The 24,838-nt window shown below is 31.9% G+C and overlaps 3 protein-coding genes, 3 long non-coding RNA genes and 1 pseudogene across 8 annotated transcripts; 5 read left to right on the top strand and 2 right to left on the bottom strand.

Moving 5' to 3' along the window:
- The first annotated feature begins 1,040 nt into the window (after positions 1-1,040).
- Positions 1,041-4,895, top strand: LOC104777463 (phosphate transporter PHO1 homolog 8). Its single transcript, XM_010501724.3, has 12 exons — positions 1,041-1,976; positions 2,069-2,351; positions 2,440-2,488; positions 2,574-2,645; positions 2,736-2,865; positions 2,942-3,062; positions 3,157-3,415; positions 3,534-3,638; positions 3,725-3,769; positions 3,857-4,282; positions 4,361-4,497; positions 4,588-4,895. Exons 1-12 carry the CDS (start codon positions 1,448-1,450, stop codon positions 4,685-4,687), a joined length of 2,256 nt encoding a protein of 751 aa, XP_010500026.1. The 5' UTR covers positions 1,041-1,447; the 3' UTR covers positions 4,688-4,895.
- A 757-nt stretch (positions 4,896-5,652) lies between these two features.
- On the top strand, positions 5,653-7,071 carry LOC104777461 (uncharacterized). Of its 2 annotated transcripts, XM_010501722.3 has the most exons (3): positions 5,653-5,811; positions 5,984-6,142; positions 6,210-7,071. In XM_010501722.3, exons 1-3 carry the CDS (start codon positions 5,783-5,785, stop codon positions 6,820-6,822), a joined length of 801 nt encoding a protein of 266 aa, XP_010500024.3. In that variant the 5' UTR covers positions 5,653-5,782; the 3' UTR covers positions 6,823-7,071. The 2 variants fall into 2 exon arrangements, with proteins under 2 accessions (XP_010500024.3, XP_087362214.1); XM_087506088.1 differs by lacking the exon at positions 5,653-5,811 and having other exon boundaries at positions 6,016-6,142; positions 6,226-6,975.
- Positions 7,072-9,672: 2,601 nt separating this feature from the next.
- On the top strand, positions 9,673-11,073 carry LOC147947013 (uncharacterized). Its single transcript, XR_015593690.1, has 3 exons — positions 9,673-10,556; positions 10,642-10,725; positions 10,811-11,073. It is a non-coding gene; the product is annotated as an uncharacterized LOC147947013 (long non-coding RNA).
- A 161-nt stretch (positions 11,074-11,234) lies between these two features.
- Positions 11,235-12,242, bottom strand: LOC147947012 (uncharacterized). The gene is made up of 2 exons (XR_015593692.1): positions 12,056-12,242; positions 11,235-11,962 (listed from the first exon to the last, which is right to left on the bottom strand). It is a non-coding gene; the product is annotated as an uncharacterized LOC147947012 (long non-coding RNA).
- Positions 12,243-15,878: 3,636 nt separating this feature from the next.
- LOC147947011 (uncharacterized) lies at positions 15,879-16,977 on the top strand. Its single transcript, XR_015587135.1, has 3 exons — positions 15,879-16,308; positions 16,400-16,561; positions 16,649-16,977. It is a non-coding gene; the product is annotated as an uncharacterized LOC147947011 (long non-coding RNA).
- Positions 16,978-17,004: 27 nt separating this feature from the next.
- Positions 17,005-21,931, top strand: LOC147947010 (uncharacterized; annotated as a pseudogene). The gene is made up of 2 exons (XR_015594670.1): positions 17,005-17,010; positions 21,004-21,931. The product of XR_015594670.1 is annotated as an uncharacterized LOC147947010 (transcript).
- LOC104777460 (uncharacterized) lies at positions 21,513-23,824 on the bottom strand. The gene is made up of 7 exons (XM_019243830.2): positions 23,499-23,824; positions 23,358-23,426; positions 23,149-23,268; positions 22,981-23,055; positions 22,329-22,466; positions 22,069-22,210; positions 21,513-21,930 (listed from the first exon to the last, which is right to left on the bottom strand). Exons 1-7 carry the CDS (start codon positions 23,673-23,675, stop codon positions 21,770-21,772), a joined length of 882 nt encoding a protein of 293 aa, XP_019099375.1. The 5' UTR covers positions 23,676-23,824; the 3' UTR covers positions 21,513-21,769.
- Positions 23,825-24,838: the final 1,014 nt, after the last annotated feature.

The raw sequence follows: 24,838 nt of genomic DNA, 5'->3' as shown, positions 1-24,838 counted from the left end.
ACTTAAAAGTTAAAGAAAATTAATAAAACTTAAAAGTTAGAAAAAATTAATAAACCTTTAAAAAGTAGAGAAAAATTTGCTATTGTAAATGATGTAATATGTATTGTCCAACAACGTACACGACCGTGAACGACGGAATGGACCACATCAATAATGTATCGTTTCAATAATACCATGTATATCCATATATTATCCAGTGAATTGATCACCATGATTAGTGAGTGTGTCATCCACATTAGCTCTGGACAAAATATCCCAAACCGGAGAAAAGGACTCGAACCGAGGCAAAATTAACATAAATATTTGGATATTAAACCCTAGATTAAGAAAAGAAAACTGAACTGGTCTCGATATCCAAAATAATTTAAAATATAATTATTTATCGAAAAAGATTATAGTTAATTGTAAAATCAAATATATGAAACTTATGAGAATAGTAGAAAACGGTCCTGTCCAGAGAAGAAACACCTGAGCGATCCAGAAAAGGCCTTTTAGCTTCTCCTTCGTTTCCCTTTTTCCCCTCATTCAGGTCTGTCGCATTGACTATTATGATGATTCTCTCTTTTCTTTAACTTTAGATATGTCGCAGCGACTCTCTACTCATCTAACTTTCATCTCTCCTCTTTTTTCTTCATTTATATTTGTGTCGCTAATGTGATCGCGACGATTAACAAAAAGAACATGGCTAAATTGGAAATGAATGGACTGAAACCAAAATAACCAATAAATATATAAAAATACCTCAAAAATACCTTAAATTCTTTGGTTATTTTTCAACCATAACCGAAAATCCAAATATTTTGTTTCCTAATCGGTTCTTGAATTAACTATCCGAACCGAATGATACCCGAACTGAAACCGAACCAATTTCTTTTCGTGTCTGTATGGATCGTAAAGTTTAGAAATAAAAGAATCGGAAAAGAATAGACCGAACATAATGTCTGAACGCCCCACATAATAGTGTAACTACCGTCTACCTACCTGTTTTGATAAATTGTGCTTACATGGTTTAAATATTACAAGGCCCGGCCAACCACTCTATAGTTACTTTTGAAAACAACCCACTCTCTAATTAATTTAGAGGGAATACTTTTCGTGCATGCGTTATCAAGCAATTATTCATTTTCGTCGTCACTCCGAACAAATATCTTCTTTAGTGAAAAACAAGCAGTCCATTCAGTTTATCAAAAAAAGAAGGAGGAAGAATCAAAAACAAAACAAGTTGTCCAGCCAAGAGCCAACCACACCAAATGTCTTTTTCAATTTCAATTCAACTCTTTTGATTTTTCTGATGTCAAACTAAGTCTATATATGCTGTATAGATAAGTAACGCGTTATATGTAGACTCCGAGTTTTTCATGATTGGCCATTTGAGAGAAATAAAAGTAGGCTTCAAATTTGATCTGGATTCTTGAACTCTACATAGAATTTAAAGAAGAAACCAAAGATGAAGTTTGGAAACGAGTATGTCGCACAGATGGTTCCAGAATGGCAACAAGCTTACATGGATTATGATTGTCTCAAAACCATTCTTCGAGAAATCCAAACTTCGAAGAAAAGATCAGAGAGACAAGGTGACTTGAAACACAAGCTATCGGGTCGCCGCAACTTCAGTGGCCTGACAAAGCGGTACAGCCGCGCCTCCTCGTCTCGGGATATCGAAAACCACGACATTTTGGTTCATGCAACGACTGGGGATGACGGGTTTGAGAAATACGAGACGACCATCTTGAAAGTTGCGGAAGCAGGGAGAGAGTCAGAGCTTGTGTTCTTTAAAACCCTAGATCTTGAGTTTGATAAAGTAAACCATTTTTACCGGTCTAAAGTGGAGGAGTTGGTGAAGGAGGCAGTGGTTCTGAACAGACAGATGGATGCTCTGATTGCTTTCAGAATCAAACTCGATCAACCTTCTTCTCTTTTGAGCTGCTCTGAAACCGTATCAGTCGATATCAATGCCTTGGATTCGAAGAAACACAGTGAGTTTTTTGAGATTTTTTTGTTACTTGTTTAGTCTGAAAGGACACACTGTTTGAATAATTTTTGTCTTTGTGTGTGTTTGACTTTGAAGGAGGGAAGACATTAGCTGAAGAGATGGGAATCAAAATAGAGGAAAATGGATCCAACGGTGGAGATTCAACGAAAGAGCGTGTACCAGAGGCGTTAAGTGTTCTTGACCATATCAGATTAAACAAAAATCAGGAAACTCCTCTGTACACAATTAGAAACGTCCTCAAGCTCTCTAACCAGGAAGAGCTCAAATTCACAAGAGAGAATCTCAAGAAAATAGAGGAAAGGCTCAAGGATGTCTTTATCGACTTTTATCGCAAGCTTCGACATCTCAAGAATTACAGGTACCGTATGTTGTTGTTTCTTAGGGTACAAAAACAAGTTTAAAAAGATTGTTAGATTTAACCTATGCTCTTTTCTTGATTAATTCAGCTTCTTGAACACATTAGCGATTTCCAAAATCATGAAGAAGTATGATAAGGTAACATACTTGGATTAAGAAAAAAATATATATATGTTTTTTGAGACTTATTAATATGTTTTTTATGCTATTTATTCTCAATCAGATTTGTTCAAGAAATGCAGCAAAACTATACATGGAGATGGTAGATAAGTCCTACCTCACCAGCTCTGATGAGGTTATAACACAATATCTCTACAAACCAACTTATTATTTAGTTTCAATATAACTACAAAATTAAAACGAACCCTTGATGACCCTTTAACAGATCAACAAGCTTATGTTGAGAGTTGAGTCTATTTTCGTCGAGCATTTCGCAAGTTCAAATCGAAGCAAAGGAATGAATCTCTTAAGACCAAAAGTGACGAAAGAAAGACATCGAATAACGTTTTCCACTGGTAACTAAAAATTTTGAAATCGAGTTCATGATGAATTAGTCAGAATCCTTACACTATGTTTTATTATTTTTCTCAGGCTTTTTGGTCGGTTGCACAGTCTCTCTACTGACTGCTCTTGGCATGTTTGTTCATGCTCGTAATATAATGGGTGCAGAGGGACAAAAAATCTACATGGAAACAATGTTCCCTCTATACAGGTCCAAACCAAAACATATATAGATTGCTCTCAAACTGAACCACTGGTTTCTTACTGACAAGAATGTTTCTTAAACTGTATATTTTCTTTTTCAGTTTATTTGCATTTGTGGTTCTGCACATGATCATGTATGCTTCAAATATATACTTTTGGAAGCGATATCGAGTGAATTATCCGTTTATATTTGAATTCAAAGAAGGAACAGAGCTTGGTTACAGACATGTCCTGCTTCTAAGCTTTGGCCTCGGCACGCTTGCTCTCTGCGCTGTTCTAGTAAACCTTGACATGGAGATGGATCCTAATACTAATGACTACAAGACCTACACTGAACTTGTTCCTCTGTTTGTTGTCGCTGTAAGTTCTGTTTTATTTTTCTCTTCCGTTTAATCATAATAACCACAAGAATCTCATGTTAATGTTATCATTCTGTTATTAATGTTGTAACAAATTTCTTATGTACAATGTATTTCAGCTGGTGATAGCTATTTCCGTATGTCCCTTCAACATATTTTATCGATCAAGCCGCTTCTTCTTCATCATGGTTCTTTTTCGATGCATTGCTGCGCCGCTCTACAAGGTATTTTACTCAAGCACATCCTCTGCTTTCGCTAAGTGAAAACATCCATCAATTTCTCAATATATATGTTCTCATCAAAATTGCAGGTTAATCTTCCAGACTTTTTCTTAGCAGACCAATTAACAAGCCAGGTTTGTGTGTTCTCTCATATCACTCTTCTAACTTTCATGATTACGTTTTCAAAATGTTTCAACTTATATTTGAACCGTATTTTTCAGGTTCAAGCACTGAGGAGTCTGGAGTTTTACATCTGTTACTATGGTTGGGGAGACTTCAAGCAGAGGCAAAACACTTGCAAATCAAGCGATGTATACAGCACATTCTACTTTATCGTCGCTGTGATTCCTTACTGGTCACGTTTCCTTCAATGTGTTCGAAGATTAGTCGAAGAGAAAGATTCAAGCCAAGGCTTCAATGCTCTCAAGTATTTATTGACCATTGTCGCTGTTTGTTTAAAAACAGCTTATAGCCTTAACAGAGGAAATGCCTGGAGAATAGCTACCTTTGTTTTCTCGGCGTTGGCAACATTTTACGGCACATATTGGGACATTGTTTATGACTGGGGATTGCTTCATAGACCATCTAAATCTTGGCTCAGAGAAAGGCTTCTTGTTCCTCACAAATCCGTCTACTATGTTGCAATGGTGAGAACTACGAAAATTGATAGAACAGTATAAACCCTGATTTAGAATTATCCTTATAATTTGTTTATGTCTTCTTAGGTCGTAAACGTTGTGTTGAGGTTGGCCTGGTTGCAGACTGTGCTTGATTTCAATATCTCGTTCTTACACAGAGAAACAATGATTGCTCTTATCGCCATTCTTGAGATCATACGACGCGGTATCTGGAATTTCTTCAGGTAACTTCTTAACCAAGAAACTATAACTAATTGCTCGTCAAAGATCATTTTTCCAATTTTCTTGCTTTGTTGGGTTATGAACATATATAGGTTAGAGAATGAGCATTTGAACAACGTTGGAAAGTTCAGAGCATTCAAATCAGTTCCATTACCATTCAACTACAACGAAGATGAAGATCGAGACAGTTAGCTATTAGATTGGACTAAATCAAGGTTTTTCCAGTGAGTGGATTTTCAATTGTGTATTGGTATATATATTCTAGGCTTGCTTGTATTTGTTTGTAAATTGTAAAAAAAAAAAAGAATAAGAGGCATGCGATTATTGAGACAGCTAGCGTATATATGTCGAACGAGCTCCTAAAACTTGCATAAAAGGTTTCATTAAATTTTTTCTCCAATTATTTTTTGTCAAACAAATATTTTTCTCCTTTTTTTTTTTCAAACAAAATATTTTTCTCCATTGAAATCACTTTACCTGTTGAATCTAAGTCTAAAATAATGAGTTGGCCTCGACTTTGCAACAAACTATAGAAATAACATAATTTGTCAAAAGAAGCATAGCATATATGTATATTTGATTTGATCTTGCAACTAAGAAAGGCAAGACTTTTCCTTCTAGATCAGTAGTTTTTTTTAAAAAAATTGTCCTTCTCACAAGGATTTACCCCGTAGGTGCCATGTTACCACCACCGTTTTGTCTCGTCTCTTGGACAATTTTCATATGAAACAAAAAAAAACCGTTATATAAAGCTTTGGAGTAGTAAATAAGCTATCCAAGATTTTGTTTTTCCTCCATTTACCAACTATCCGGTGCATAATGGTACAAGAAATTTCTACTGATACCATATATATCTTTAGAATGATGTTCCTTCTTCTCTTCACTCCCCTCAGTTCCCTGCTTTCATACATAACATGATCTTGCTCATCCATCGTTCATCCAAAATTTCCAACGCGGTTATGTGGTCAGAAGTCAGAAATCCAATGGAGTATTTTCTACATTTTTTTATCTAATTGAATAACAAGTTTAATAATTATATATATATATATATATATATTAAAATACAGAAAATTTATATTGCAAATTTGCAATAAAGATACTATAAAATTAGAAAATTAATACAAATATAACAGTTTCCTATCGCTTCCTTTTTTTTCGGGTGAGTGAAACTTATCGCTTCCTGTGCTACATGCATCTTTCAATCGTCAAAAAAAGGGAAAAACAATCGATAAGCTTTTTTTTGTATATTAACTTTAGAATTGGAAAGGATTTTAACCAAATACTATTATGTCCTACCGACACACTACAACGATGAGGTAAGTGCATGGTTCCTTCTTTTTGCATAATATTATTTTTTGGGAATTTGGATTCGATTTAAGGGTTATTTTCTTTGTCACCTGATTCCTTGAACTAACTGCGTTGAGAAATTTAGATAGTTTGGGTTTTGATTTGTTTTTCCTCGAAATTGTTTCCTTATTCACTGAATAGCCAACAAAAGTTACATCTGGAGCCTTCCTCGATCATGAGTTCATCTGACATCTTGATCATCTCGAAACAAATGGATTCAATGTCGATGACTGACCATGTTCGTGTTGTTCGTCATAACAAGAGATTACCAAAGTCTAGATATTCTCCTTACACTTTAAGGTCAGTGATCTTTTTATTATTCCCTTTTGGTTTGATCTTACAAAAGTGAAGAGTTCAATTTGTTCAGGACTAAGGAGAAGCAGAAAGAGGAGGCAGTACGACTCGGAGTTGAGTTCTCTCTCTTTGTGGCTGAAGCAATGTTCTTATTATCTGATGAAATACGTTCTATGTTAGTCTTCTGTTTTTGGCTATTCAAGTATGCTGGAAAAAGAAAATTTGACGGTCCCGTGCTAGGAAGAGTGTTTCGTGTTATACAATATGTGTTTATGACATACATCAAACCAAAGAATGGAGTCTATCAAGATGGTGGCAAATCAATTCAATGGGAACAGTTCAAAACGTCTTCCTGCTATTTTTCTATAGGAATCAGAGTATTGACTCGCATTGTTTCGGTTCTTGAAGCTGGTGCCTTCGTCAAACCGTCTGGTTTAAAACACTACAACCAAGAGCTTACGAAGCTAGAGGAAAATTTGAGGTCCGTCAAGGATGTTTCAGAGGCGAATGGATTTGCGAGAGAAGCTATACAGTCTAACATTTTTCACATTTGGAAGTCACTCTTTGAAACAACACCGGAAATGATAAGCCCTAATAAGGCTATAGTTATTGAGCTGTTTAGGCCTCTTTTGAACGAAGCAAGTCGTGATGCTTGCTCTCGTCTTCTAACTTCTTTACACATATGAATCAGATTTCATAGATTGGCAGATTCTATATAAAAACAGAAACTGAGTAGAAGAAGGTTGTATAGCATAAAGAGACTTGAAAGGCGTTGAAGCTCTACATTAGGAAGCATCATTGAGTATGGTTTAAAGTGTATATCAGATTCCTTTTACGTTTTCCATTGAGAGTGATCACTTTGTCTTTTATCCAAAATCACAAAACCTCACCATGTTCTCTCTATTCTTTACCAATCAAAGGACTACAAGTTCACATTTTTGGTAGTGCCTCTTGGGATTCTAAAGAGTTAAGCCGATCATCACCAAGATAAGGGACCTCAATTGGGCAGCTCTCAAGAAAAGTTGGTACTTGGTAACCATTAAAAACCAAATTCAAATGCTTGACACACAGACGGGAGATGCAACCATGCTGAGGCAGATAGAAAAATAATATGGGTAAGAAACTTTCATATATATATATTTTTTTTTAAATTATACACAACCAATATTAGTATTGGCATATATACCTTAAAAGTGTCTCTACATATTGTCATATCGCCGATCTTTGAACCTCTTGCGGATGCTACTGCTCCTCAATGAAACTCCTGCTTCATAAAAATTGTCCAACCAAAGGAGAAAGATATATTTAACTTGGCATCAGAATGCATTCTGTTAGTGACAAAGCTTTGTGATGATTTATCATTTACAATTTGCAATTTACAGTTTTTGTTTTTAATTATTAAATATACATTAAAAAGTTAAGAAACTCTACTTTGAAAAGAAAAAAAAAACAAGAAAGAATCTAGAAAATTATATTTTTAGAAAGCTGAGGGAGTAAATATCTTCTCTGATATTTTATGGAGTGAATGTGAATTTGACACTAGTTTCACTTTTCAAGTAGTTTATAACTTTACAGGGGGTTTTAAGAATTGAAATTGTTTTGGATGCCGTACTTCTTTTACATTGTGTTGTAATTGATATTGGGATTGATTTTATTTTCGGACATTGTTTCTAAAATCTAAACATTTTAAACTTGTTTTTAACAATCCAAATTACATTTTCTTATCCCATATCACGGATTAAGTATATCTATTCTTATCTTGTTAATGATTAATCGAACATTACTCACCCTCAATATTTTCTTGTTATGTCAATGATCAGTAGAGTCAAGCATATGTCGGTTCCCCAAAGTATCCAGCACCGCACCGATTCAAGTTGCCCTTGTTGGATTTTTGATAGCCATATATTTTAATAGACACACTTTTGCCAAACTCCCTTACAGCCACACCTATTTTTTGAGTGTGGTGTATTTTTGAGATGTTTTGGCTGAGTCTGAATAAAACTAAGACAAGTTTCCCTTTATTCTTGATTTGAGATACACAACAATTTATTGTGTAGTATCTGTTTGCTCTTAGAAAAAAAGGAATTTTATCTGTTTTTTTCCTTATTTGATAATTCCCCTTCTTTCTCTCTCTTTTCTTTCTTTCTTTTATCTTTATTATCATTTATTTAGTTATTATTAATAAATTTTGTATATTTTTTTACACAAAAGACTATGATTACATTTTTTCAACATTTTAAAATGCATTTTGCTATATTTTAGAGGAATAAATTGTATGCTATTCATTTTTAGCTGAATATTTGGTTGACGATAAATGGATGGTAAACTGTGGATACTTACTTATGCTTTAATATTTTTAAAATATATAAAAACCTAATTAATTAAAAAGTTTGTGGATACTAGTAACACATCACCATGTGATGATTTAGGGTTTTAAGTGTAGGGTTTAAGATTTATCATACAATTCGGATACTAGTACACATCACCATGTGATGATTTAGGGTTTATGGTTTAGGGTTCATGTGGTAGGAATTAGGGTTTTAGGTTTTGGATTTTTAGAAAAATTCATGGTTTAGGTTTTAGTGTTTAGGATTTTATAATTTAAGACTTATGTTTTAGGACTTATATAGATAATGTGTCAATATTTTGGGTTTATGGGTTAGGGGTTAGGGTTTAGAGCTTAGATTTAGGGTTTATGATATAACGACAACATCAAATCCATATATCTATGGTCATGTGGATATCAGTAGAATACTACACCTAAATCTTTAAGCCTAACACACTAAATACTAAACACAAAATGTGAAATACTAACCATGTATATTAAAAGTGAACATTAATGCACTAACTCCATATGGATTTGAAGGTACTATACACATGTATAACTTGTATCCACAAAATATAATAGTATCCACATGATATATATATATATGCACAGCCAGCGCTGATAATTAGTGGGCCGCAAGCCCAAAAATAATGTAAGCTAACAAATTAATGAAAAACAAAAAAAGAAGTAAAAATATGTGATACCGAACCTCAAACCCATTATTTCAACATTAATTTTTACATCTTTTACCAACTGAGCTAAAGAACATTTCAAAAAAAACTAGGGTCGGAATATTACTTATCCTATAAACAGCCGCGAGCATATGCTTGACTTGCTTGGCCTCAAGGCTGGCTCTGTATATATGTCGTAAAAAGAGAGAGAAAGAGAAGAGTGAGAAAGAGTTGAGATGTGTTTGGTTTGGTGAGAAAGTAAAAAGTGAGTGAAGTGAGTTTCAAGGGGCAAAATGTAATTTGATAAGGGTAAAGTATAATAATAATAAAAACTGTGTGTGTTATTAGAGTTTGAGAAAGTGTGTGGGTGCAATATTCTCAATATGGCTAGAAATAGCATATTATCTGCATTTGTGTGTGTGTGGCTGTCATAGAAGGAGATAGTTTGACCTCGATATTTCAACTCTCAATATGTTTCCATTGTGTATTACTTATCTTTGAATATACGCAGTTGACAAAATTAGAAACAAAAGATTTTTATCACTTATATATTTTTCTTTTCAAATATTTTTGATTACACGGTCAAACTAAAACGAGTGAAGTCTAACAACGCGCATATAAATATATAAATATTGCACTTCGGTTTGCATTGAAAAATATAAATATCAATCTGCTTCGTCAGTTTTTCAAAAGGTTTTACAATCAAATTGTAGTACTAAGTATTTCATAAAAGCAGAGAAAGATGTCAAACCGTTCATCAAGTAGAAGCCGTTCAATAAGTAGAGGTCTTGCATCCAGCAGAAGAATGCCAAGTAGTACATCAAACCTAAGGATATCAATCCGTTCATCAAGCAGAAGAAGGTCAAGTGGTTCATCAAGCAGAAGTCCTTCATCAAGCATAAGAATCTCAAACCGTTCATTAAGCAGAAGTCATTCATCAAGCATAAGAATCTCACACCGTTCATCAAGCAGAAGAAGGCCAAGTCGTTCACCAAGTAGAAGTAGGTCAAACAGTGCATCAAGCATAAGAATCTCACACCGTTCATTAAGAAGAAGTCATTCATCAAGCATAAGAATCTCACACCGTTCATCAAGCAGAAGAAGGCCAAGTCGTTCACCAAGTAGAAGTAGGTCAAACAGTGCATCAAGCATAAGAATCTCACACCGTTCATCAAGCCGAAGGAGGTCAAGCCGTTCATCAAGCAGGAGAAGGTCAAGCCGCTCACCAAGTAGAAGCAGGTCAAACAGTGCGTCAAGCAGGAGAAGATCAAGTTCACCAAGCAAAGAAAGGTCATACCATACATCAAGCAGAGGAATGTATCACGCACAAGTACTAGAACGTCAACATTTTTATCAAGAAAAACAATACGGTCAATACCAGCCCGTATATCAAGCGGAAGAAGGTCAAGCCTTGACGAAGAAGGTCAAAACAATGTTATTCTTAATTTATTTTGACAAATATTTTCTTCAAAAATGGTGCTAATTTTTCTATCTTTCAAGTGATACAGTCAACTTCAGCTACTATAGAAGGTTCGTTGAAGATATCGGAGGATGGGATAAATATAAGCAACTATATTCTGATAATCTTAATTGTAAGTTTTTTTTTTAATTACTTTTTACTTTGATATAGTATTTATTTTAAAACTATTTAACTAAATAGTTCATTTTCCCTTGCAGTTAATGTTGGCAGCCATCATGGCTTATATAATTTACTAGATGTTGTGCCCAATGCGGGCCACGACCCTCCGTGAGTTGTGAAAGTTTTTTTAGCAAGTACTAGGATCGTATCCGCGTTATGCCCTGGGGAGGGTTTTTGTGTGTGTGTTTTTTGTCTTGTGTAATTTTAATTATTATCAAGTCATTCTAGAGTTGAGTGTGAGGAAATACAGTGATTACAAATTCCTCTTAAATGATAATACCATATTGAATGAGGTTAAAAATACTCTTTCTTGCAGCATCACTATTGATGTTCATATGATTCTGTATACAGATCTCTTCTAGCTTCTTAATCGTAGGCATCACATAAAGTCTCAAAACACTTCACTTGATTTGAATCAGGCACTGCTAGTACGTTCACATTTTATTTACCATAAGAAAGAAGTGCAAGGAAATACACCATATATTCACAACAACTAATAATGAGTTGTTGGGTTTTGTTTGGAACCAATGCTTAAGTTACAGTGTATGCTTCATGTTTTTGTATGAACACCAAATAAAATCATGGCCTATAATCTAAAGGACTCTCAATTACCAAGTATCATTTCCAGACAACATCATTGCAAAATCAGATTGATTTGCATTACCCAAGTAATTAAATAAGTAAACAAGACTCAACAGGATTAAGATGGAAGATGATCATAATGCTTTACAGCATGAGTCATTGAGAGAGACTCACCCTGACCTTGCTGCATCAATGGCTGCAAGCAAGTCTTCATACTTAGCCCCTGTCACTTCTTTTATTACTTTATTGTCCTTCAAGATCAAGAGGTCCTTTATTACTTTATTACAGCAGAATGGCGCGGAGATGGTCTAACCACTTTTCCCTTAAAGCAATGGTCCCTCTCTCCCCTTCACGGTTATAGACTCTCCGAGAAAGCCATTAAAAAGTTGCCAGCTTGTCCGCAAACGGCAAAGATCCTCCACCATTCTGCTGTCGGAACAAGATAGCAGCAGCAGCAAGAGCGTGTTCTTGAATCACAACATCTTCGAACTTGTTGTCTCTCCTAGAAGAAGAAGACCTGACCCGGTCACTATTGAGACCCGACCTGGAACCGGTAGAAGATTGTCTCCACCTAATCTCCTTAGCGGTTCCCATCCAATTTCCTCAATCTAACCAAACCAGTTCAACAGTTTCGTTCATCAACCAAAATTGGATAATTGTTGAAGAAGAAGAAGGAAACAAGATGGATGGATTAAACTAACCTCGTGTAAAAAATCCGGTAAAACGAAGACGATTTGGCTGATTCTTCACATCTTGCACGTCCTCCTATACATTCCTCAGATAAATTGTTGCCAGAAGAAGCATTCATCTTCATCATCTACTCAACTCAGATCACCTTCAAGCTCTGAAAGAAACTTCTACAATTTTTGGAGTTCGTTCGTGTTTTTCGAGTGTTACGATTTGGGCCTAAAACCCCAATATATAAGATAATCTTATTAAGGGCCCAGTTATTCTTCCTTCCTTCGTCTATTATTAATAGCTTGTTCGGATTACGTATATACTTATCCTTGTACCCACACATGGATTTTTTTTACAAGGCGGTGCACTTTACAAATCGATGAGCTTGGAGCTTGCGTCTATCCACCTCAAGAGATAGACAAAATGAAGCAAACTGTGAAGATAATTCAGAGAAATCTCGACGAAGTTGAGGCTCAAGTTAAGTGTTTGAAGAGTTCCACAGATGGGTTTACGGGTGCTTGCGCAAAACTGCGAAACTCGTTGAAACACATGGAAACTGAATTGGACAAAATTCCGGGGGAGAAGTTGATCGCCGAAGCACGAAAGGAGAGATGGCACCACAAGGCTTCGTGGAGAGTTAATGGCCGCTCCTCCTACCTTATCATGGATCTTTGAAATCATCGATTCTCTTGAGATCCATTTTTGTTATTATGTGTTCCTCTCTGTTTCCTCAATGATCCTATGTCTCCGTCTCTGTCTCAGAGCTTCAAGATCTTTCTTCTCTACGTTTGAGGCGAATATATGGTTCTAGACTTGAAAATATGTTCATGAATCCAGAACCCATTGTAAGAGATAAACCCATAAAATTAAAATTGATCTTCGTCTTCGTCGGCGAGTTTAGAACATAAAAATATATCTTGGTTTTTTTAGGTTATTAATTGTTATAATTTGATTGGCTATTTATTTTAAATGAGGTATTAACATATGCTTGAATTTTAAATCTGATGTGTCAAGCTCTGGATTGAAACATACTACTTTTATTGTATTGATTCCGTTTAAAGTTTTGTTAAACAATATAATTGCAATATTTAAAATATCAATGATATTTTTGAGTTTTTCATTACATATTTATTGTATATAATTATATCTACGTACATATGCCTTTTTGAGTTCAAATGTGTTTTTTTTAGAATTTGTTAGAAATATCATTTTTGAGATAATCTCTTTTAAAAATAATCTTTTTTGGAATATTTTCATTTTTGCCCTATTTTACATAATTATAATAGGTTAAATTTATTTTTAGAAATTTCTTTTAGGTTTGGATTCTCTATTTTAATTCAGTATACAGTTTTAAGGGGTAAATTTTAGTGCTTTGGGGTTTAGGGTTTAGAACTTAGTTATTTTGTATACTAGATTAAATTTGGTTCTTTTATTTTTTTTTAAATAATTATCTCTATCGATTTATCTTGAAAGTGAATTTGTATATACATATGCTAATATTGTTGTTTTTTTTTCCCGTCAAATGTTTGTGAAAGGACATGGATACAATTTGGCTTAGAGATCCATTTCTTCTATTTGTTGCGGATGCAGATTTTCAGATCGCTTGCGATGTCTTCTTCAACTGTAATCATAGTGACACCAGTAATTCAGCCAATGGCGGATTTAAATTTGTCATATCTAACCGCAGAACAATCGAGTTCTACATTTATTGGTATGAGTCCAGACTAAGATTCCCTGGCGAAAACGAGCAGGACGTGCTTAACCGGATCAAAGATGATCAATAGTGAAAAATATGGGGCTCAAAATGAGGTTTCTCGATATGACACACGTTGGAAATTTTTGCCAACGAGATTGGGATATTACCAAAGTTTGCGTAATGCATGGGAATTGTTGCATTGGACAGGATAATAAGGTCAAGGATTTAAGACAAATGCTGGAGGATTGGACGAAGTTTGTGTCTAGTGGCAACCGGAAAGGAGGGTTTGGGCAGCCGATGAATTGCCGGAGAAGTTGAAGACAAATGTTTCACAGAAAGCACAAAAGGATGGGTTGATTCGGCCGTTGCTTTATATGTTTGTGTCTTTTCAATCATACTTTCTGAATAATTTCCAAAAAAATATGCAAAAAAAATTAAATTATGTGTTTTACAAAAAGTTGCGATTGTTCATTATTATGAAATCGTATCTTTTGGATACTTTCCAAAAAAACTGTAGAAAATTTAAATTGTATGTTTTACAAAAAGTTGTGATTGTTCATTATAACGGTTTTTTTGTAAAGTTGGAACTGTTTATTTTAGAGTTGTGTTTATTTGAATATTCGTGTCTTTTAAAATCTAAATATATTTGTCTGTTTGAACTGTTTTCATTTTATTGTCATGACACAAAATAATATAAAATTCCAATCTCAACGGTTTTAACAGCTTTCTAATTATTTCTCTAGAATTTATTCTTTTAAAAGTAAAGAAAATTCTCCAATTCTTGATTTAACAAAAGATTTTTAGAATAATAAATCTAATTTACAACTTTTAATTAATTTTAAATATAAAAAATTTAATGAAAATACCTTGAGTTTTTTTTCCAAGAGTTAGATAGATTATATAGTGAGTTTTCGGATTTGACTTTTCAATATGGTAATAAAGATGCCTTATATTTAAAAGCAGTTTATATGAGTTATTAGGTATAATCAAGTGCAAACACAATAGTTGCAAATTTTCATTAAAATTTTTGTTGTTATTTGTTTTTTTTAAAATATTCAAACGGTTGTATCTATTCATTGTAGAGTAGTGTCTTTTCACTATATTTTATTTATGTTTTTTTCATCACAACTTTTGTTCTAATAGCTATATCTATTTAAAATTTTAAATAGTCATGCCTTTTGAACTCTCTTTATATTTGTCTCTTCATACGTAACTAACAAGTTCGTTGAAACAAATTATCTATTTTATGTTGAACCTAAATAATTGAATATTAATATCTAATATTCAACGCTATTTTATAATCTAACTAAAATTTTAGAAATGATTATAGCAATAGAGAAATTTAATACAACTTAATATAGAATTTTCAGTTGTGTCTAATTATTGTAACTTTTCGTTTTAATTTTTTTTAATATTTAAAAATAATAATAACAATCTGAATAAATGCGAATGACAGTTGCGACTTTTCGTAGTACTTTTTTGTAATTTTTTTTTTCATTTGTTATCTTTTAATCTCAAACAGTTGTATCTGTTCATTGTAGAGTTGTATCTTTTCACTATATATATATTTTTTCATCACAACTTTTCGTTCTAATAGGTTGGTATATTTAAATATTCATGTCTTTTGAACTTTCTATATATTTGTCTCGTCATCAATAACTAACAAATCATTGTTCGTTGAAACAAATTTTCAGTTTTATGTTGAACCTAAATAATTAGAATATTAATAGATAATATTCAACGTTATTCTATAATCTAACTAAAATTTTAAAAATTATTATAGCATTAAAGAAATTTAATAAAACTCAATATTATTGTGATTATTGTAACTTTCCTTAAAAACTATTTTAATATTTAAAAGTTCTTTTTTTTGTTTTAAAAGTTGTATATTTTAATTTTTTGTTGATGCAGTTTCACTCATTATTAAATATATTTTTAATTATAATTACTTAATAGAAAGTTACATTTACTTATTACAACCATTATTGCAATATCCTCGGTTAGGATCACTTTGTCATAATGATTTTTTTAATTGTACCTCTTTACCATAATTCTTCATAAATTTTCTTACATTTATAATACTTTAAACAATGTTTTTTGCAAAGTTGTGTCTATTCTACATAACATTTTTTATTATAAGTTTTCATTTTGATGGTTGTGTTTTTAGTAACAGTTTACGTTTAATGTTTATGTATTCAAACTATTCTATTACATTCAAATGATTTCATAATGTATAATTTTCAATTTTAAATTTAATCTTTTTTTCTAAAATACTTCTCCGCGATATCGCAGGGATTATGAGTCCTAGTAATAATAATAACACCAACGCAAGTTAGTCGACCACAACCTGTCATATGAACGAGAGAGCTAGAAAGTTTGTTGCAAACCAATATCAAAATCTCATTCCCATTCAGCTTAATCTCAACATTTTACATTTACTTCTTCTTAAATATGCATTACATTGACCAAACCGGGAGTAACAACCCGGTTACCTTGAATCAACATAAACCAGTTTCATCTATACTCTAATACAACCCACTCATAAATTGGTTTGGGCCTAAAGTATAATTATACATTTTGGTAAGGCTTATTATATAACAAACTTCGATTATTATTTGTAGTATAGAACAAATTTCGATTAATTTTTTATGTTCATTTGTATTTTTATCAGGTGATGATGAGTCGAAGACGAACAACAGTACAAAAAGTAAGGGTATGGACGCGTTAAAGGTTACATTCATCACTATTATCGGACTCGTTGGAGCGGCACTAGCTACATTCGCCACATACTACTGTTGGAAACGGCACAAGCGAACCATAATAACTCATCATGGTATATATCTTTTTTTTTTAAACTTTTTTTTTGTAACTTATTGTTATTTTTTTCTTTGACTGTTTTCATTTTTTTTTTAATGCTTAGGACCAACTAATGAAACGGTAATGAAAAAAAAAACATAAAACAGCAAACCAAAGCTCAAAGTATAAGAATATCGCGGGAGGTATTTTAAAAAAAAAAATTTAAATTAAAACTTATGAAATCATTTGAATGTAATAGAATAATTTGAATACATAAAAATTAAACATAAACTGTTACTAAAAACACAAATATCAAAATGAAAACTTATAACAAAAAATATTATGTAGAATAGACGCAACTTTGCAACAAATATTGTTTAAATTATTATAAATATAAGAAATTTTATGAAGAATTATGGTTAGAGATACAATTAAAAAAATCATTACGACAAAGTGATCCTAACTGAGAATATTGAACTAATGGTTGTAATGAGTAAATGTAACTTTCTATTAAGTGATTATAATTTAAAATATATTTAATAATGAGTGAAACTATATCAACGAAAAATTAAAATTAAAATACACAAAATTTAAAAACAATATAAAATAAATTTTAAATATTTAAATAGTTTTTAACAAAAGTTAGAATAAATAGACGCAACTATAAATTATATATTAAGTTTTATTATATTTCTATATTGCTATAATGTTGAATAATAAATATTAATATTTAAATTATTTAGATTTAACATAAAACAGAAAATTTGTTTCAATGAACTTGTTAGTTACTGATGAAAAGACAAATATAAAGAGAGTTCAAAAGACATGACTATTTAAATAGATACACCTATTAGAATAAAATTTGTGATGAAAAAAATATAAATAAAATATAGTGAAAAGACACAACTCTACAATGAACAGATACAACCGTTTGAATTTAAAAAAAAAAACAAATAAAAACAAAATTTACGAAGAGTTACTACGAAAAATTGCAACTGTTGTGTATGCACTTGATTATACCTAATAACTTATATAAACTGCTTTTAAATAGAATGCATCTTTATTACCATATTGAAAAGTCAAATCCAAAAACTCACTATATAATCCATCTAACTCTTGGAAAAAAACTCTAGATTCATCATTGCAAAAATCTTTTGTTAAATCAAGAATTGGAGGAATTTTTTTACTTTTAAAAGAATTAATTCTAGAGAATAATTTAGAAAGTTGTAAAAACCTTTGAGATTGATATTTTATATTATTTTGTGTCATGGCAAAAAAATGAAAACAGTTCAAACAAACAAATATATATAGATTTCAAAAGATATGAATATTCGAATAAACATAACTCTATAATGGACAGTTGCAACTTTACAAAAAAACATGTTATATTGAACAATCGCAACTTTTTGTAAAACACACAATTTAAATTTTCTACTGATTTTGTTGGAAAATTATCTAAAAGGTACGATTGAAAAGACACAACTTTTGATGGCATTTATTCAGATTGCTATTATATATAGATTAAAACGTAATATTTTTGAAAATAGACAAAAAAAAATGTGTATTTTTGAAATGTGACAAAGGGGTATTTTTGAAAATGCCCATTTTTTTCATCATCGAATTTGGTTTGTTCATGAGATGATAATTGCATTGTCTGTTATATTTTTCTCTGTTTTAATTTTTTTATTTATTTTGTTAACCATGTGTATGATTTGTAAATTATGGTAATAATAATTTTATTATTTTTGATCTAATATAATATACTCCCTCCATTTCATAAGATATAATGTTTTAATTCAGAGAAGTATTTTTGTTTCATAATATAGGACATCCTTCTGTTTTACAAAAAAAAAATGTCAAGTAAAAACGCTTTTTTTTCCTTTGATTAAGTATATTTAATTACTAGATAAGGGCCCACACGATGTGCGGGTTTAAAATTTTTAGAAAAAATGAATCATAAACCTTAAACAATTTATTAAAAATAAATAAAGAAAATTTATTTCCTAAAATAAATATATAAATAATTTAAGTTAGAGAATATTTGTATTTACCTTCATACATTTATTTATATTTATATATTTTAAATATATTATAACAATTATTACAATAATCTAAAGCCTAATTATATGCCACTATAACTATTGCCAAATACTCATCATTACAAATATTATTATTGTCAAATTTCAAAAATGTTTCACAACTTATTCACAAAATATTTGACATGCAACAAATTCATCAAAGAAACATCTAATAAGTAACCACGTATAATTTTGCTCTATATTTTACCATTAAAAATATGTTCTTATACCCAAAATTATTTTATTGTTAAAGTATGCTCTTTATCACCGCCTATAAAATGTCTTTCAAACAAATTAAACAAATTTTATGTTGCTTTACTTTCATTTTTGGCATAATTATAGTTATTATAATTACTAAAATTGTTTTGTGACATAATTTCTTTAACCATGAAGTTTTTTTTACTCCAAAGATATTTTGGATGAACAACTGGTAAAAATTATATACTCGATTACAATGATTTTATGACTAACTCAATATAAGTTGAGAAATTGAAAGAAAGTTAATATAATATAGTAAAAATAAAATTTGAAAACTATGTTTGTCCAAAAAAAAAAAAGATTTAAAAATTATAACTAGGATGGTATATATAAGTCTTAGATAACTCATATATACAAAATAGAAACTTTATATACAATCCAAAACATGACATATGTCATAATCACGTTAATGATCAACAACCTATTTACTCTTCAGAAATATCCAATTGTACCAAAACAATTAAAAGCTATGATCTCGTCTCAAATATTCTCGAATCATAAATTCTCAACTTATTTTTACCCGAATCAAAACTTCTCATATATTTCTCTATATACCTTGTTTAAACAGTTTACAAACCTAATCTGATAGAAAACCACATAAATCCGATTTGAAACCAATTTTAAAATGGTACACCGTTCCAACTTCCCAAATTTGAAACCGCTTCTCAATTACTCGATCAAACAGTTCTTGTTTCAATACCGGAATCATCAACATTATTCAGAAAAGACAACTCTAAATTTTGACCAAAAACATCAACGACCAACTTATCTTCCAAACTTATAATGCTACTAACTGTAGAATCACTTTTGGAACCACCATCAGTGTCACTATTCTCGATTAAATTAGCGGGCTTATATACTTCGATTTCATTTCATTGCATCTGATACCTTCCATTAGAAAACCCGCACGAATCAAAGACCCACGCAATAGATCGACAAAATTATATCAGAAAAAAAAATCAAAGATCAATGCTTTTTATATAAACATGTAATGTTATGTAGATACAATGTTATTTTTCTAATTAGCTTTCCTAATATGTTTCAAAAAAATAATAATTCTTTTGACATAACTTATGTTATTCTTTTTTAATTTGTTATTCACTATTTATTTATTCATATTTAATAATAATATACATGCTTAGTGAATTAATTTTTTGTTTATACATGTCAAATCTTATTGTGAAAACATGTATAATATAAGTATCGTACAATGGAAAATATATTAGTTTTCTGAATTTTCTTTTTTGATTTAATTTTTTTAGATCTAAACATGTAAATTTTATTTAGATTTGATGTTTTTTTTTTAATTAGCTGTTTTGAAAAATAATAATTATTTGACACGTGTCAACATCCCATCAATGTACTTGATAAGTGTCATGATCATGTTAATGACTAATTTGAAAATCCAACTTTATATAATAAGATTTTTAATATAATAAAAATATTAGTTGAGACTTCAATTCAAGCTTTTTTCCTAAGACTGCCAATTGGTTCTTCACGATCTTCGTTTTCTTCGCATGTGCCTTCACAAATCTTGTTGCAGTACTCAGTGTCCAAAATTTGCTAACCATAGAGACATAGAATGAATTTATTTATTTTTTTGTGCAAACAAAGACATAAAATTTAATGTGTTATGTTATATAGTATAATTATACGACCAAATATGGATGAAACATAGTATGTTTATTTAACCATGTAGTGGTTGAGAATCTTTGTAACAGTGAAACTTTGATATGGATGGCACATAGTATATTTATCTTAGTTGTTTTATTTTTAGTATAATAAGATTACAATTATCTTATGCTTTGTTTTACCAATCTTAAAAACTATGATTTTTAATCATTAAAATTGACACGTGTCACGATCTGATGAGTTACTAACTTTGTTTTATAATCGTTAAAATTGACATGTGTCACGATCTGGTGAGTTTTTAACTTTGATCTATAATCGTTAAAATTAACACGTGTCACGATCTTGTGAGTTACTAACTTTGAGAACCAAGGTTTATATAATAAGATTTTGATATTTAGATTATTTAACAAAAATAAAGATGGAATAATAAGAAGAGATTAGCACAGTCTAGTATTCTCCTTACAAGTTACATCTTTCATTTTTTTTTCCTTTTTGTTTTCTTACTGATCAGGTTACAAAAATTGAAAATGTCAATTTGGGCAGGACTAAGGAGAAGAAGAAACAGAAGGAGGAGGTTTTTCGACTCGGAATTGAGCTCTCACTCTATGTGGCTGAAGCAATGTTCCTACTATCTGATGACTGATGACATACGTTCTTTATTATTCTTCCGTACTCAATTAATATTGAAATTTACAAGGGAAAAAGATAATAAGATTCGCTCCCAAGTGGTTGAAAGACTGATTGTGGTTATGCTATATGTGTTTGAAACATATATCAAGCCTAAGAATGGAGTTTATCAGGCTGATGGCAAATCAACTCAACTAGAGCTGCTCAACGCGTGTATCCAGCATTTTGCTTACGGAGTCAGGAATTTGGAGCGCATTGTTTTGGTTCTTAGAGATGGTGGCATCATGCCACCGTCTGATTTCGAAGACTACAACCAAGAGCTGAAGAAGCTAGAGGAGAAGTTGAGGTCTTGCAAAGATGTTTCAAAGGGGAATGGATTTGCGAGAGAAGCAATAAAGTAACATTCTTTATTTGTGGGACTGCAAGGTACCAACACCCCCAAAAAGGAACCTTATGGTTAGACTGAGTGAGATGTTTTGGCCTATCATAAACAAAGGAAGAGTGAATGTATGCTCTAGTCTTATTGCTTCTCTACACCTATGAATCACAGTTTCGAACAAGATATACACTTTCTTGGCTGTAATACATATTCACTAAGTTTTACGAATAACACACATTTACAACGAGACACTTACTGTATGGTCTAGCTATTAGCGAATATCCAAGGATTGGATGGCGAGTTTGGCTGCTACTGAGGAAATGTTCTCCTTTATGAGTGCCATTGAGAGTTCTAACCTCTCTACTGTATCTTTCATATCCATTGCTTTTAATTTCTCTTGTTGTAACCTTGATAGTTCCGACTTTGACGATCCTGCATACACGAAAAAACCCGACAAAACGGATGATTTGAGAACTTAATGGCGTTATTGTGATGTAAGATTTGATAGTTCAAAGTGAAAAGCTTCTTGAAACAAGAAAACACGAGAGAGAAAAATATGTGAGAGATTACCAGAAATGGGTTGAAATGCAGAAAAAGATAGACGCTCTTGGAGAGAAGGTAAGAATGATTCGTCACATTCAACCGGCGGCTCATCTTCAGCCCAGTTTAGAGAGTTGATGAGACGAGTTTGTAGCGGTGAGTCTGCTGGAGCCTATTGCAACAGCAGATAAATGTAAAAGATGTATACATACACCCTAGATACAACAAGTACAGTTGCATCCATGTATGACACAATGAAGAAGAGAGATTTTTGCGGGTAGGTTTTGTACCTTAAGTTTGATCTCCAAGCTGTTAAGATCCTTAATAGTTTCCTTCAGCTGGGAGACTTTAGAGGTTAATTCATTTATGCTCTCATGATTCACACGATCTTGAATTGGTCTGACCTCTCCGGACAAGTAAGGATCTGCCTGAGACAACAATTCATATTGTCTGAAAATCAACTTTAGATATTCTAAAACAAAGAAAACAACTTGAATAATCTCGTCAAATGAAAAGTAAAAAAAGAAAAAACGATTATAATTAATAGCTAAAACAATCACAACACATATATATTGTTTCACAACATAAGACAGCATATGAATTGATTAACAGAGCATAAGCTAAGCTTGAATAACAACATTTCCGGTTAATCAACCAGTATTGGCCAAAGAGAAGGAACAGAGTAGCTTGGGGTCTAGTTCTACTCAACAAGCTAAAGTATCACAGTCCAATCGTTACCTCAAGTCTGAGTTTAACCAGAGGTTACAAACTCATACTTAATATCCATAATCTTACCCTTGAACTAAGAAACGAAAATTAACAAAGAAGTTCGCAGTCTAGCTCTAGCCAAAATACCACATATTAGTTGTTACCTTAAGTTTATGTTTCAACCAAAGACATGCAGCAAACACATACTTTATATCCAGCAACATGCAATCTTACCCCTAAAAACCGCGAAATCTTCACACGACCAGCGCCTCTAATAGAAACAAGTGCACCAACGTCTAATCTCTCAACCTACAAATATATATGTCATGAGCTTCAGAAATCAAGAAAACTCATGACTCCATTCAACACCAACGACACAAACAAACAACAAAAAAAGCTTACGTTTTCAATAAGTACCAAGCAGCCGTATCGAGCAGCAAAGGAAGCTTCTGTTGCAGTCTCACTAATTGAAATAGGATCCAGAATGAAATGAACAAACATATTCTTCTTCCTTTTCATTGACTAGAAATCAAAACACCAACATTTTTCACTACCAATATGTAAAACCTAATAGTGCAATGTAACCATCACATCCACAGACTAGTGTATACCTCTTCAAGTAGAGCTAAGTACCTTGCTTCATACAAATGCAAAGTTTTACTCTCCGTTGGTACAAGAACCTGTGTATAAAAAAGCATAAACCAACTAAAATGTGCTATGAGAAAGCTTGAAATTGTGATTTTTTAGCTAACCTCGCTCATGCTGAAAGGAAGAAGTGGAAGATCGAGTGATTTGGAGACAATTTTTGAACGGCGTGTGCGAATACTGCAACCTCCGGGAATTGAAGTCGCCGGGATTCGAATGCGGCGGAGATTTTGGGTTGGGAAGAAAGGGGAAGAGAGGGAAGAGGAGATTAGAGTGGAAGCCATCGGGTGAAATGTAAATCGCAGTAATCGGATTCTGGTTTCTCCTCCGCCACAAGCTCAGCCGTAGTAAAGATACCATGGTGAAGATGAACAAGATAGATCCGGTAAAATTGATACCAAGAAACCCACATTACCGGTTTAGTTTATTTCCCAGTTTTCTTTTTAAATTTTATTTTTAATAAACACTATTTCTGAACTATGTATCAATACTAAATAAGGATCCGCCCGATGCACATTTAAAGTTTTGTAAATAAAATAATTTTTAAAAAAATATATTGTATATTACTTAGAAATTTTTTTTTGCTATAACACACTGATTTATATCCATATATAAATCTTTTACATATATTACAATTAAAAGTGTATTTTTTACACCTAGATATATTGTATGTTATAAATATATTATTTATCACCACCTAAAAAATGTCGAACAAATTAAGACAACTATTATATATTTCCATACTTTCACTTTTGTATAGTTTATTAATCACTAAAATTGTTGGCTCAAAAAACATTTTGAATAAAAAAATATATTACATCACAATAGTGTATGACTAACCACAAAGAGATACTCGGTTCTGCCCACCTCCCTTTTGGAGACAACCTTGCGTCCAACCTCCTCCACCAAAGAGAGAACCTCGGTTCTACCCTCTCTCTGTGTGGAGAGAACATATTCACGTCTTTTAGCTATAAATAAGTGGCGTACTCAATCAACCAATGAAACTAAAGACTCTTTTCCAACGTCACAAAATATTTTGATAGAAACCTCAGGACCGACCGAAAAGATTAGTGCACTTTGGTGACATAGGTGGCCAAATCAATTCTTTTAAACCTCTCCGCAAGTATCTGAAACTAGGACTCATAGGTAACAATTTTGTTTGCACAAAAAAAAAAAGGTCTATGACCAACCAATCAATGTTGAGAAATTAGAAGAAAATTATTTTGACATATTAATGAAATAATATAAAATATAAGCACGGTAATATATGAATCTCAAATAATTCAAAGATGAAAATATAAATTAAATAAAAAATCTAAAACTACTACAATAAATTTTAAAATACAGTAGAAAAAGAAGATGCATATACTCAACTTCCATTTTTTTTTTGGGTCAACATATTAAGTAGGAGTATATTTTGGTTTAAAAAAAGGAAAATTTATCTTCA

The sequence above is a fragment of the Camelina sativa genome, chromosome 3, assembly GCF_030686135.1.
Source record: "Camelina sativa cultivar CO46 ecotype springtype chromosome 3, ASM3068613v1".
In the NCBI taxonomy this organism is placed as follows: domain Eukaryota; kingdom Viridiplantae; phylum Streptophyta; class Magnoliopsida; order Brassicales; family Brassicaceae; genus Camelina; species Camelina sativa.
Note: the sequence above shows the minus strand (reverse complement) of the source record. Positions and strands in the feature narration are given on the sequence as shown.

Excerpts from the sequence above, each read along its gene's own strand:
- LOC104777463 (XM_010501724.3), top strand. The coding sequence starts at position 1,448 with ATGAAGTTTGGAAACGAGTATGTCGCACAGATGGTTCCAGAATGGCAA. Across the intron at positions 3,063-3,156 it reads ACAATGTTCCCTCTATACAG|TTTATTTGCATTTGTGGTTC; the intron begins GTCCAAACCAAA and ends TTTCTTTTTCAG. Across the intron at positions 3,416-3,533 it reads TTCCTCTGTTTGTTGTCGCT|CTGGTGATAGCTATTTCCGT; the intron begins GTAAGTTCTGTT and ends AATGTATTTCAG.
- LOC104777461 (XM_010501722.3), top strand. The coding sequence starts at position 5,783 with ATGTCCTACCGACACACTACAACGATGAG. Across the intron at positions 5,812-5,983 it reads CGACACACTACAACGATGAG|CCAACAAAAGTTACATCTGG; the intron begins GTAAGTGCATGG and ends TTCACTGAATAG. Across the intron at positions 6,143-6,209 it reads TATTCTCCTTACACTTTAAG|GACTAAGGAGAAGCAGAAAG; the intron begins GTCAGTGATCTT and ends CAATTTGTTCAG.
- LOC104777460 (XM_019243830.2), bottom strand. The coding sequence starts at position 23,675 with ATGGCTTCCACTCTAATCTCCTCTTCCCTCTCTTCCCCTTTCTTCCCA. Across the intron at positions 23,427-23,498 it reads TTCCTTTCAGCATGAGCGAG|GTTCTTGTACCAACGGAGAG; the intron begins GTTAGCTAAAAA and ends TTTTATACACAG. Across the intron at positions 22,211-22,328 it reads GCTTGGAGATCAAACTTAAG|GCTCCAGCAGACTCACCGCT; the intron begins GTACAAAACCTA and ends CTGTTGCAATAG.